Source organism: Stenella coeruleoalba, assembly GCF_951394435.1.
Source record: "Stenella coeruleoalba genome assembly, chromosome: 1".
NCBI classification, from domain to species: Eukaryota; Metazoa; Chordata; class Mammalia; order Artiodactyla; family Delphinidae; genus Stenella; species Stenella coeruleoalba.
Window position 1 is genome coordinate 163,463,170 of NC_137169.1, and position 13,880 is coordinate 163,477,049.

The 13,880-nt window shown below is 34.4% G+C and overlaps 1 protein-coding gene across 5 annotated transcripts in view; it reads left to right on the forward strand.

The window, feature by feature from the left end:
* The window catches only part of LOC307190541 (membrane cofactor protein-like), a 52,859-nt gene extending 39,685 nt beyond the window's left edge, over positions 1–13,174 (forward strand). For 3 of the 5 annotated variants that reach the window (XM_079929744.1, XM_079929746.1, XM_079929748.1), the window contains 4 exons: positions 4,206–4,256; positions 5,728–5,763; positions 6,261–6,321; positions 12,216–13,174. In XM_079929744.1, the coding sequence (XP_079785870.1) occupies positions 4,206–4,256; positions 5,728–5,763; positions 6,261–6,321; positions 12,216–12,282 (215 nt within the window). In that variant the 3' untranslated portion in view covers positions 12,283–13,174. Of the gene's footprint in view, positions 1–4,205; positions 4,257–5,727; positions 5,764–6,260; positions 6,322–6,890; positions 6,935–11,431; positions 12,185–12,215 lie in introns of those variants that run through there. The other 2 variants (XM_079929747.1, XM_079929745.1) reach the window with 2 other exon arrangements.
* The last annotated feature ends 706 nt before the right edge of the window (positions 13,175–13,880 follow it).

Consider the following 13,880-nt stretch of genomic DNA (forward strand, 5'->3'; position numbering starts at 1 on the left):
GTATCTCATTGTGCTTTTCTATTTTTTAATTTCCCTAATGATTAGTAATTGATCATCTTTTCATGTGCTTACTGGTCTCTTATAGATCTTTGGAGAAATGTCTACTCAAGTCCGTTTCCTATTTTTGAATTGTTTTTTTGTTGTTGTTGAGTTTTAGGAGTTCATTATGTATTTTGGACATTAATCTCTTATCAGATACATTATTTGAAGATGTTTTCTCCCATTCTGTGTATTGCCTTTTCACTCTGTTGGTAGTGTCATTTGAAGCACAAAGGTTTTTAATTTTGGTAAAGTCCAGTTTATCTATTTGTTCTTTTGTTGCCTGTGTTTTGGGTGTGACATCTAAGAAATCATTGCCAGATTCAATATCATGAAGATTGTCCTCTATGTTTTCTTCTAAGCGTCTTATAGTTTTAGCTCTTAAGTTTAGTTCTATGATCCTTTTTGAATTAATTTTTGTATATGATGTAAGTGTCCAACTTCACTATTTTGCATGTGGATATCTGTTTTCCAAGAAACATTTGTTGAAGAGATTATCCTTTCCCCATTTTTCCCCATTGAATGTTCTTAGCACCCTGTTGACAGTCATTTAACCATATAAGCAAGGGTTTATTTCTGGGCTTTCTACTCTATTCCATTAGTGTGTGTGTGTGTTTCTATGCCAGTACCACTCTGTTTTGATTATTGTAGCTTTTTAGTATGTTTTGGAACCAGGAAGTATGAGCCCTCTCAACTTTGCTCTTCTTTTTCAAGATTTTTCTTGGCTATTGCTAGTCCCTTGATTCCATATGAATTATAGGTTTGATTTTTCAATTTCTGCAAAATGGATTTTCAAGATGGTGATAGGGGTTGCATTTAATATGTAGATTGCTTTGTGTAGTATTAGCATCTTAATAATATTAAGTCTTCCAATCCATGAACACAGGATGTCTTTCCATTTATTTATGTCTTTAATTTTTTTTTCAGCAATGTTTTGTAGTTTTCACTGGATGAATGTTGCACTTCCTTGGTTAGTTTATTCCCAAGTATTTTATTCTTTTTGATACTGTTGTAAATGGAATTGTTTCCTTAATTTCCTTTTTGTATTGTTCATTGCTCATGTATAGAAATGCAACTGATTTTTGCTTGTTGATTTTGTAGACTGCAGCCACCTTTGCTGAATTATTTGTTATATCAGGGGTGTGTGTGTGTGTGTGTGTGTGTGTGTGTGTGTAATCTTTAGAGTTGTCCTTTTATAAGATCATGTCATCTGGAACAGAGATCATTTATTTCTTCTTACCCAATTTGAGCGCTTTTTATTTCTTTTACTTGCCTAATTGCTCTGTCTAGAACTTCCAGTGTTATGTTGAATAGAAATGGCAAATGCAGGCATCCTGGGTTGTTTCTTATCTTAAGGGAAAAACTTTCAGTTTTTCACCATTGAATATGATGTTAGCTATGGATTTTTTATAAATTGTCTTTATTATTTTAAAGTTTCCTTCTATTACAAATCAGATTCTAAATTGTTTTTAAGCCCTCCTGTACCTTTTAGTTTTTTTGTTCTGTTGAGATATAATTGACATATGGCACTGTATAAAGTTTACATTGTATATCGTAATGATTTGGCTTACATACATCATGAAATGATTACCACAGTAAGTTCAGTGAACATCCGTCATCTTATATAATACAAAATTGAGGAAATAGAAAAATTTTTTTTTCCTTGTGATGAGAACTCGTAGAGTTTACTCTCTTAACAACTTTCTTACATAACATACAGCAGTGTTAGTTATATTTATCATGTTGTACATTACATCCCTAGTACTTATTTATCTTATAACTGGAAGATTGCACCTTTTGACTGCCTTCATGCAATTCCCCTTTCCTCCCACCCTCTGACTCTGTTAACCACAAATCTGACCTCTTTCTATGAGTTTGTTTGTTTGTTTGTTTTTGAAGTATAATTGATCTACAGCACTATGTTAGTTCCTGGTATACAGCATAGTTAATATTTTCATACATTTCAAAATGATCACCATGGTAAGTCTAGTTACCATCTGTCACCATACAAAGATATTACATAACTATTGACTATATTCCCCATACCTTACATTTCATACCCATGACTCATTTATTTAGTAACTGAAAGTTTTTACTTCCTAATCTCCCTCATCTATTTCTCTCCTCCCCATACCTCGAATCCTCTCCTCCTGGCAGCCACCTGTTTGTTCTATGTATGACTCTGTTTCTGTTTAGTTATGTTTACTTGTTTTGTTAGATTCCACGTATGAGTGAAATCATATAGTATTTGTCTTTCTCTGTCTGACTTGCTTCACTTACTATAATACCCTCTAGGTCTATCCATGTTGTCGCAATTGGCAAGATTTCATTCTTTTTTTATTCCATTGTATGTGTGAATGTGTGTGTGTGTGTGTGTGTGTGTGTGTGTGTGTGTGTGTGTGTGTATGGATAAAGAAGATGTAATGTGTGTGTACAGGAGGGCTTAAAACCAATTTAGGATCCAATTTGTAATAGAAGGAAACTTTAACAAAGTAACATTCATCTATGGATGGGCACTTAGTTTGCTTCCATATCTTGGCTATTGTAAATAATGTTCCAGTGAACATAGGGGTGCGTATACTTTTCAAATAAGTGTTTTCATTTTCTTAGAGTAAATACCCAGTGTTGGCTTGTATGGTAGTTCCATTTTTAAGTTTTTGAGGAATCTCCATACTGTTTTCAATAGTGGCTGCACCAATTTACATTCCCACTAACAGTACACAGAGGCTCCCTTTTCTCTACATCCCTACCGGTATTTGTTATTTGTTGTCTTTTTGATGATAGCCATTCTGACAGGTGTGAGGTGATATATCATTGTGCTTTTGATTTGTACTTCCTGATGAGTAGTGGTGTTGAGCATCTTTCATGTGCCTGTTGGCAATCTGTATGACTTCTTTGGAAAAATGTCTATTCAGGTCTTCTACCTAATTTTAAATTGGGTTCTTTGTTTTGTTTTGATGTTGAGTTGTATGTGTTCTTTGTATGTTTTGGATATTAACCCCTTGTCAGATACATTGTTTGCAAATATCTTCTTCTATTCATAGGTGGTCTTTTGATTTTGTTGATAGTTTTCTTTGCTGTGCAAAAGTTTTTTAGCTTGATGTAGTCCCATTTGGTTTTTTACTTTCGTTTCCCTTGCCTGAGGAGACATCCAAAAAAATATTGCTAAGGCTAAAGTAAAAACATGGTATTTGCTATGTTTTCTTCTACAAGTTTTATGTTTTCAGGTCTTACATTTAAGTCTTTAATCCATTTTGAGTTTATTGTTGTATATTTTATGAGCAAGTAGTTCATTTTGATTCTTTTTCATGTTGCTGTACAATTTTCCCAACACCATTTATTGAAGAGGCTGTCTCTTCCCCATTATGTTTTCTTGTCTCCATTGTTGTAGATAATTTTCCATATAGCAGTGGGTTTACTTCTGTGCTCTCTCTTCTGTTCCATTGTTCTATGTGTCTGTTTTTGTGCTAGGACCATACTGTTTTGATTATTTTAGCTTTGTAGTGTAGTTTTAAGTCAGGATGTGTGATACCTCTAGCTTTGTTATTCTTTCTTAAGATTGTTTTGGCTATTCGGGGTCTTTTTGTTTCCATACAAATTTTAGAATTATTTTTTTCTAGTATTTTGATAGGGATTGCATTGGATCTGTAGATTACCTTGAGGTGTATGGTCATTTTAACAATATTAATTCTTCCAATCCAAGCACAGTATATCTTTCCATCTGTGTTGTCTTCAATTTCTTTCATCAGTGTCCTATAGTTTTCTGAATATAGGTCTTTTACCTACTTATTTCTTGGTATTTTGTTCTTTTTGATTTGATTGTAAATGGGATTGTTTTCTTAATTTTAGTTTTAAGTATAATCACATTGAATCCATAGGATAATTCTGACAATACACTAATGATAAATTTGTTTGCTGTACCACAGAATATTGTCCCAGGAAATGTTACTGGACAGGAAGAAGAATGCTTTGATACTGAATATAAATTTATAATATTTTGATACTACTTTTAATGAGAAACATTAATATAGTTTATATAAGGAAAATAAAATTATAAGGGTTTTTGTACAAAGTCAAAAAATCAAAACCTATGAATTCAGAGGACTTTAAGCTTTATTGTTTTTTCTTCTTCTTTTATTTACTTCCATTTTTTTCCTTTTTTCTAGGATATCCCAGTCCCGGTGATGAACCACCACCTAAAGATGCTGAGAGTTTAGGTATTATTTTGGTTGTTAATAACCCTGCATCATGAGGCCCTAGTTTTCAACATGGAAATATTACCGTTATCTGTAGTTAGAAAAGAGACAACATGTCACAAATTGGTGATAATTGTTCAATGTGTAATTGTACATTTTAAGTAATTTTAAAGGTGAAGATACCATGACAAATATAAGTGGTACTATGTATAGGCACATGAGGGTAATACAGTTTTTAAGAGGTTCCCCAATTTAGGCTTCCTAGCATGATAAGTTTACTTTCTTAAATAATATGGTTACATGTAGTTTAATATATATAAAACATGGCTTGTTTTCCATGTGATAGTGTTACTTTGTAATGGCAATTTTTAGATAAATTTTCTTTCTACTGGTACCTTGTATATACAAGCCTTGAAGTACTACTAGTTGGGTTAGTTTTTCTATATCAAGCTGGGGTAGCACACTTAATGTTGGCTCACATAGTTCACACATATGTGTTAAAGAACTTGATGAAGTATAGTTGTGATAGTTAAATGAAATATAAAGATTTACTGATAAGGAAATGAAGAAAAATAGCTATTACTTTACTTTAGACTAGTAAAGTTAATCTATTTATAAAATGTACTTTAGGCTTGTTATGTTTTCCCTCTGAAAACTTGCCACGGTGTCAAGTGAATCCAGTGCCATCTCAAGATGCTTACACTTGATAATATTTATGAAATAAAAAGAGCAGAGCCGAACATGACATTTTATGCTATGAGTTATAGATAACAAAAGTAATGGCAGTTAAGAAGCAGAGGTACTGACAAACATTTCTAAGAATTAAGATTTGGTAGTATTATTTATTGCTCTCTGGATAGTCAAAAATGCATGTTTACGTTTCTGTGCATAGTTTTTATCCATGTTCCCTGGTGTTCCCTTTACATTCTTAGATCAAATCTCCTTGTAGGACTATGTCTTAATCTGGAGGGAAAGGGGAATAGGAGCTGTGATGATACAATGATGTATTGTTTGTGAAGACTCTGCAAATAACATCTATATGATAGATTAATAGCACTCTATGACTTATTCTACAGACCCACTTAGGGAAAAAAATATATGTTAAATTTCCAACAAAATCATAAGTAACAAAAGACTGAATGTTGAACTAAACGAACTATAGTGGGCTGCTACGTTTCTAAAATGATTTTCCTCTAGTAAATTCTGATTGTCCTAGTTACCTTTACTAAACAACCTGGTGTGGTAGCTACAGCATACAACAGTGAAAAGTGAGGTTCCTGTTAGGAGTTTCACAAGGTGTGTCCTAACCCTGGAATGTGATTAGAAGGGTTCCGTGATCAAAATAACCTGAAAGCACTAGCAGTCATGCTAAAACTAGATTGATAATTTTTACTTTGTAGTTATAGATGATCTGATCATATTAAAATGTAGCTGCTACCTGGAGACCCCTAGGTACTTAATTATCTCCCAAACTGTTTTCATTTTTTCTCAGGTGCAGGAATCATTGTTGCAATTGTCACTGGTACACGTACGTATCCCAAACTTTGATACCAATTAAATCAAGACATTACTCTGAAAAGTGCAATAGTTTTTTAAAAGATTTTTCAACTTCTGTGGCTTTATAGCTTGAAATTAAGTAAAACAGGAAAAACCTGACCTTTTATATAATACACTACCTTGTATTATTGTCTATTCCTTTGTATTCTACATGTCCAGTTACTAACAAACCCTAAATAATACAAGTTGTTTCAAGATCATTACTCATATGAGTTTGCATCCCAAATATGCTTTGAGTAATTTTCTCAATTAATCAAGGACTCTTCTCTGACTTACTCTGTACTGTTTAATGCAAAGAATTGGATTGATACTGAAGAGTCCAGATGGAATGTAAATGTATATGTGCTTAAATAAGATAACATTTTCTGGCCATGGAAATCTGACCATCATTTATTTCTTCTGCTAGATTTTGAATCTTGGCAATGATTTTTCACAGTTAAATATCATTTGTTTCCTGATTTCTTGTAGTTTTTGGCGTTGTAGTAGTTGTCGGCAGCATCTACTTCTGTTTTCACAAAGAGAAGAAAAGGTAAATTGAAGCATGTTTTTTAAGTTACTGGTCCTTCTCACAGTTGACATAGTTTTGTGCACGTTTTGTTTGTAGTCTGTATTGCATGTTGTTTTTTCAAAAAATGCACCTGCATGAGTGTGTTGTCTGAATTACATTTCTTTACTAAAAATGTTTTCAGCTGCTTTCAATATCATTGCAACAAGAGTAATCTGTGCAGGTTGCTTCAGCTAATTATGATGTAAGAAAAATTTCTGTGGGATTTGAGGTTTAAGTGCTGTAGTAAATCATGGACCATTTTGGGGCTTTCTCTATCCTAGGTGTACCCAACTTCCTAGATTGGACTAATGGCCAAGATTAAATATTATGAAATGGTTCACTGTGGAGACTTTGACAGCTGTAGTCACTGTAATTTTTATGGTGAAAGTTTTCAGTTGTCTGTATAACTTAGGTAGTAGTAAGAAGCTACATAGATGGCTCATTCAGGTACCCACTTTGCTTTCTTTTAGATTTGTTATTCATACAAGTTAAACTGGGGAATTTAAAGCAACACTATTTGATTTCCCTCTTATGTTCTCTTAATTTACTAGGTTGCAGTAAAACTGATGGGGTTAAACTAAAAGTTGCTGAGAGGGTAAGATTTATAAGGCACTTCATGAACTCTGTCTTTTTATCTATAAAAATGAAATGGGGGGGGACTTAAAATTGAAAAAAAAGGTACAAATACATATCTTCTAAGGAGAATAGAATTTTTAAACATCATCTTAAATTTTAATGAAATAATTTAAAATCTAATGAAAGACTTAGAATAAAACTGGAGCATAGACCAAGATTAGGTGCTTTGATATTTCTGACTTTTAGTGACTTTTTTCCCCCTATTGCTTTGGAAATAGCTTTGAAATCAAACTAATAATTAACAATAATTGGTATTCATGGCTTTATGATATATATTCCTTTTATATTAATCACAGGGTTTGGACTACCTAATAAAAGTACATTCGTCACTCATAAAGAGCTAAAACTTTTTTTATATTTCTTGGTTATCTTTTAAAAATATCCACAGTGCCTTCATTTGAGTCTTAAATCTTACATTTGTAGAACACATAGTATGCATATTTGATTTCTCTATCAGCAGTATGTTTTTAAAATTACATGTACACAGCAATCTGAGAAGGAAGTACTATCAGTGAAATATTTGACAAGTCTAAAAGGTTTATCTAGAAATAACCTCTCAAGAAAGCAAAACAAAATAGCTTTCTGCTCCTCACTCCCCTTCTTTGTTTAAAACATCACTACACCAAAATAAGGTTCCCTAACAAGTATCACCCAAAAACTCTCTCTAGCTATCAGCTAATGAAAGCCAAACAATTATCTGAGCATCGTGTCCCCCAGGTTAAAGTTTCAGTAGCATTAGAGATCTGAGATCCCATTTCTAATGCGTTCCCAAGTGATGATGCTGCTGGGCCTGGACTACACTTTGAGAAACCAGGGTGTAGACCATTACTGATGTGCCTGTGCTCTTTAACTTGAAGAAACACCATCAAGCTTATTGGGAAATGTTTTACCTGTTTAAGATTATTGGATTTTTTAAAGACTCCTCATTTATGTGTATGCTTTTATAAAAGAATGTGAAGTAATACCTAGCTTTAGTTTGCCTTTCCTTTAAAAAGGTAAATATTTTTATTATATCCTTTGCATTGCTTAATGTCCATATTTCCCCCCACCCCAATTGCTTTTGTTGCTTTAGAAACTACTTTACAAGACTGTAAAGTGTAGGCAGTTGCTTCTCCATTCCTAGGGATAACTCTGGAAGCAGGATACCAGGCACAATAATCCAGAATTGCTGTTAATGGGAGTTCCCTGGCAGTCCAGTGGATAGGACTCAGCACTTTCACTGCCGTGGGCTGGAGTTCAATCCCTGGATGGGGAACTAAGAACCTGCAAGCTTCGTGGCGTGGCCAAAACAAAAACAAAAAAACACAAATTTGCTCTTAAAACTTGATACAAAATGGATTTGATATAAACTTGTATTTATGATATTTTGGGAACACAATTACCCTGCTACAATATTTATACCAAAGCATGAAAATAGTATAAGTAGTCATTTTTAAGACGATTAAATTTTGATGACATATGGCCACAGGGTTAAAGTGCTCTGTTATAGTTTCCTGTTTCTTAGCTCTCAACTAAGAATAGAATAGAATCCCAGTTGGTCTGATGGGCTCCATCTACACCCTCCTTCCTTTTCCCTTTCAGTCTCCTTTCTTAACTAACTCTTCCACCAAACTTTCCAGCCTTGGAATCCACAGCCCTTGCCCTCTCCCTTGCTATTGCTTGAGTCCTGTCTTGCATGTTTTGACTGTGTGGTTCCAAAAAACAGATACCTTTTGTTTACATTAATGTTTTCAATTATTTGTTGTGAATATTTTTTTCATAAATGCATGATTCTCTCTACTCGGGTTAAATCATCACTGGATAAGTGAGAGTTTTTTAAGTTCATTAGAATTATTGCAATAGTTTATGTATTTTAGTAACAGTGACTGAGTACTTTTTCTTTTTTCCATTAAGGATATTTATTATTTGTTGTAGTTTTAAAATATTTTAATGTTATATTAATAATGACTGATCCAGTAACTGTAATTTTTAAGCTGTCTGCTTAAATTAATATTACTGAAGCTTTTTTGGATATAATATAAATGGTGAATCCAGTTCAGGTGGTGGGGAGTATAATGACATGGGTAAAAACTTGAATGGTCAAATTAACTTGAACATTTTTCTACCTGGTTCTCAAATTCTTGAGCATTGAACAAAGGCTTTAAAAAATTTTAGACAAAAACTAGTAAATGACAAAGATGTTGTAACAGTTGAGAGAGCATATTTACAAAATTTAGATCCATCCTAGAAAAATGGGAAGTCATAAGTTTTACAGAGATCTTCCCTCAGGTGAAAACAATTGTGCCACAGGAAGAAACTGTCCTCGATGCAAAAGGTCCATCTGAAAATGTATGTCATAAAATCGATTTCTGAGACAGTATTACATGGAATTAATACATGCTCTGTGTATTGCCTCAAAATCTAAGGTGCTAGAGACCAGGACCATTTCTCCTCATACAATCTTATTCTGTGAAAGAGAGTTTACATTATTCACTTCAGGCTAAGAGGTTTCAGAGGTAGACAGATTGCACACAAATTTAGAATCTGTATATCTGCTGGATGATCTGTAAGACTTCAAAGGTAAAGTAGCTTCTTGCACCAAATTCCTGTTTCAAGTTCCTAGTGAGAATCAGGAGAGCCATAATTCATGAACCTAATTGTCAGCTTTACTTCCCTTCTCCTCCATCATTGATTTTATCCCATTTTTATGCCACTCTTGCTTCCTTTTGGTTTGACGTCACTATTTTATTCATCCCTGTTCCCTTCCTTTGTTCAGCACATACCTAACTGGTGAAAGCCACAGACAAGTAAATTTTATTTCTCTCTGAGAAAAGATGAGAGAAAGGTTTGCTTTTATCATTAAAAGGTATCTGCTTTCTGTTGCGTTTCTTTTCAGAGATGTCCTTTCTTCTGAAAAGTATTCAATGAATATTTAGATATTGATAAACTGAACTAAGATAAGTGGGCAGTAGACATCCAAGAGGACACCTGGATTCCTGTTCCCTTTGCTAGATTATTGATGTTTTCTCCTACCTTCCCTGTTTTAATGTAAAATAATGTGCATTGACAGGCTCTTGCTTTGATAACAGGCGCCAACAGAGTAACGTCCCCCATGTCCTTTGATCAGACTGTCTAGCTCCTCTACCTTCTAGCAGCTATGAATCCAAAGCTGGGGGAATTTTTTTAGCCCAGTGGGAAATAATCACAGAATGTGTTCATTTTAAGTTCATTTTGGTTTTTTGACAGAAACCAAAATACATTTCACTTAATTTTGTAAGGATTTTCAATTTCCACTTGTAAATATTAATTCTTTAAAGGCATTTATCTGTTTCCCTTGGCCAGGATATTTTTAACATATAAAAGAGAAACCACCACCAACAAAAAACCCTCAGATTTTGGAAAATTATGAAATGGCTTTAAGCCATTTAACCCCCTCTACCTTCTGTCTCTGAATGAAATGAATTGGAAGTTCCTCCTTTTGTGCCAGAATGTGTGTCTGCATGGCCAGGAAAAGAGGAGTTATGTTTCCCACCACTTATAATGTGAGGCGCTACCCTAGGTTACAGTCATGAGTTTGGGAGCAGATTCTACAACGGCCAATAAGAAGGGCAATTTCTTAGTAAAAGCAAAGTGGTGACTTTGATCACAGGGGCAAAGGGGAAGACAAAACATACCAACTAGAATGGCACTGTGGGCCTACCCAGCCCTATGTATCTGCTTGGTTCTCTTAGGATTCCTTTGAGGCTAAAGCCAACCAGGAAAGTAGTTTTCAGATGGGCCGTGAGCTTCAAGTTTTCTGTAAACACTTGAAGTTAACTTAATGAATGCTAAAGGTAATATGACATAACTGTAATTAGTACAATAATTCACTTTCACATTTTAATCTTCAGATAGCTTTGTTGTTATTTCAAATTAATGTTTCTTTAAGTTTATATTAATGCAGGGACTTCCCTGGTGGTCCAGTAGTTAGGACTCCGTGCTTCCATTGCAAGGGGCATGGGTTCAGTCCCTCGTCGGGTAACCAAGATCCCGAAACCTGAGGGGTGTTGCTGAAAAAAAAAAGAAAAATTTTATATTAATGCTTATTTATCCTTCTCATATATTGGATTTCTATTTAAAATTCTACTTAAAGAAAAGCGTTTCACTACTACAGAAAAAGAAAGTATTGACCTCACAAAATAGTAAAATATAGTGGTCTTAGAGGATTCAGGATAGGCCTAAGTATTGAATCACTCTCCAGAATAGTCCTGCGGAAACTGCTTTATAACAAGTATTGTGCTGGTTCATCGTGATGCCTCCCCCACCAAGAGAAATATGAACGTCTCCAGAATTAACACCGTTAGCTCCTACATGGGGTAGGTACCCCGAAGTGTTAGCTGGGGCAGGCATACTGTAAATAACCAACTGGTCCCCATTTGGTTGTAGTCTGTCTATTGTATTCAGTTTCCTAAGCAGGGACTGGAACTGCTTTTTCCAGCTCCAGAGTCAGTAGCCCTGAGTGGCTGCCGAGGACATCAGAAGTGGCTCATCCTACTTAAGGTGAGCTTGAGTGCACACTACACACCAGATTCAAAGACTTAGTGCAAAGGAATGTACCATCCATGGGTATTGGGTTAAGTAAAATATGTTCAAACTACTTTTCCTGCTTATCCTTTTTTTGATGTGGCTTCTAGAAAATTCAAAATTACCTTGTGTGACTTGCATTATATTTCTTTGGAAAACACTGGACTTGAATAACAGAGTTTAGAAAGATGTCTGTTGTTACCAAAAAAAAAGTGTTATGTGAGTTTTAGTTACTTAGGAGACTCTCCAACCAGAACACATGATTTTCCTTGACCGTGAGGGGTAAACGAGGCATTCCTCACTGATCTTGAACGCTGCTGGAATCATTAGCTGTTTAAAGGTTTCATCTCAGAGTTAGATTTTAAATTGCAATATTAGGAAAATGTGTGTTTCTCTGTAGTCTTCCCCATTAGCTCTAAATTAAGATAAGGGAATATTTACTAAGTATATGCAACTGCTCTATTTCTTGTCATGGAGGGAATCAAAACTATAATACAGCAATAGAAGAAGGGTTTCTAGAGTGAGACTGGTTGAACATTGGAATTATTTTAAAAGAATCATTTAATTCCTAGTTCAGTGACTCTTACTAGTATATAGTTTTTTTTTTAATTGTCCATGTTCTAAATGGGCTTCTGGAATTTAATTTATGTACTTAATTATGTTCATCTCTGACCCTATTTTCTAACCTTGCTTCGTAGGAAAGAAGGTATTGCTACATACAGCGCTTGCCAGAATAAGGTAACCACTCCAGCAGAAAAGGACTAAATGGTTTCCACAAACCCATGTATCATTCAGCCATGAAAATGAAGGAAATCCTACCATTTGAGACAATACAGATGGACCTTGAGGGCATTATGCTGGGTGAATAAGTCATATAAAGAAAGACAAGTACTGTATGATCTCACTTATATGTGGAATCCAATAAAACAAGCTTATAGAAAAAGAAATCAGATTTACCTTCATCAGAGGTGGTGGGCTGGGGGTGGCAGTTGAGTAAAGGCAGTCAGAAAATATAAACTTCCAATTATAAGATAAAAACGTACTGGGATGTAATGTACAGCGTAGTGACTACAGTTAGTAACACTGTATTGTATTTTGGCAAGTTGCTAATAAGAAAGTGGATCTTAAAACTTCTAATCACATGGAAGAAAAAAATTTTTTTGTAGGTACATGAAGTGATGGATGTTAACTAAATTTATCGTGTAATCATTTTGCAATATATACATGATCAAATCATGCTGTACACCTTAAACTTATGCAGCGTTATATGTTAGTTATATTTCAATACTGAAAAAAAATCTATAAAAATTATTTGCTAGTTTCTTACACTGTCAGGAATGGAACTGTTAAGCTATAGGGCTAACATTTTAATGTGGCTGAAGTACAGTCACCATCATTTAATGCTTCTTTGAAATGTGTATGAATTTGTGTTTGAATATCTTGCTTGTTTTTCCTTAAATAACGCTTGTATTTATAAGGGCAACTTAACACAGTATCGCGACTAGTGTTAAGGTGGGGAAATATTTTTTCTATAAAATCTCCAAACTCAGAGAACTATAATTCAAAATGGCATTACATTTCATTTGTAAAGAAAGTGATTTTGAAATCTTTTCTGTTCAAAGATGACTGCCAACTCTTAAGATTCATTCTTCAACAATCCCAAAATATGCATTATATATTATTTATTATAAAAGTTTGATTTCCTTAACTAAGAATATTACCGGAAAATACTCTTACAGTTAATAGGTTAAAATACTATTTTAAAAAATTTGTAACCTCTTGGTGATTTAAAGATGCTATAAAGTTTATTTCTGGCATTTGTTCTTCACCCCTTTTAATAACAATAAACCAGTCTAAGAAATCAAGAAGAATTCAGCATCAGTTGCATGCTTCTGTACAAAGTTAGAGGGCTTCTAACACCCATAGCAGGAATGCCATCTCAGGACAAAGTGAACACTGTGGACTTGTAGTTTTCTTAAAAAGAATTCCACTCTTTAAGAGAATTAGAATCCACTCTAAATTCTGTTTTTCTCTCCCCACCTGAATAAAGAGATGTCTTACTTTAAACATGTCATCTGAATGTAGGCAGTTTTGTAGGGAATAAATTCATCAGATAACCTCAAGTTGCATTAGAATCTGAGTCTCACCTCATCTGTAAAGGGCAGAGTAAAAATGAAGCCCCATATTTCAGAAAAGCAAACTTAACTTTGTAGATTTGCTGTAGGTCATGCAAAGGGATGGAAAGAAGAATGAGCTCAGGTAGCTCTTGACGCTCAGGTGGGACAGATCCCAGCCCTCTTCTCTGTCCTCACACCAGGCAGGGCCTCCTTCAAATAAGCCAGCGGCCAAAGAGGAGGGACTGT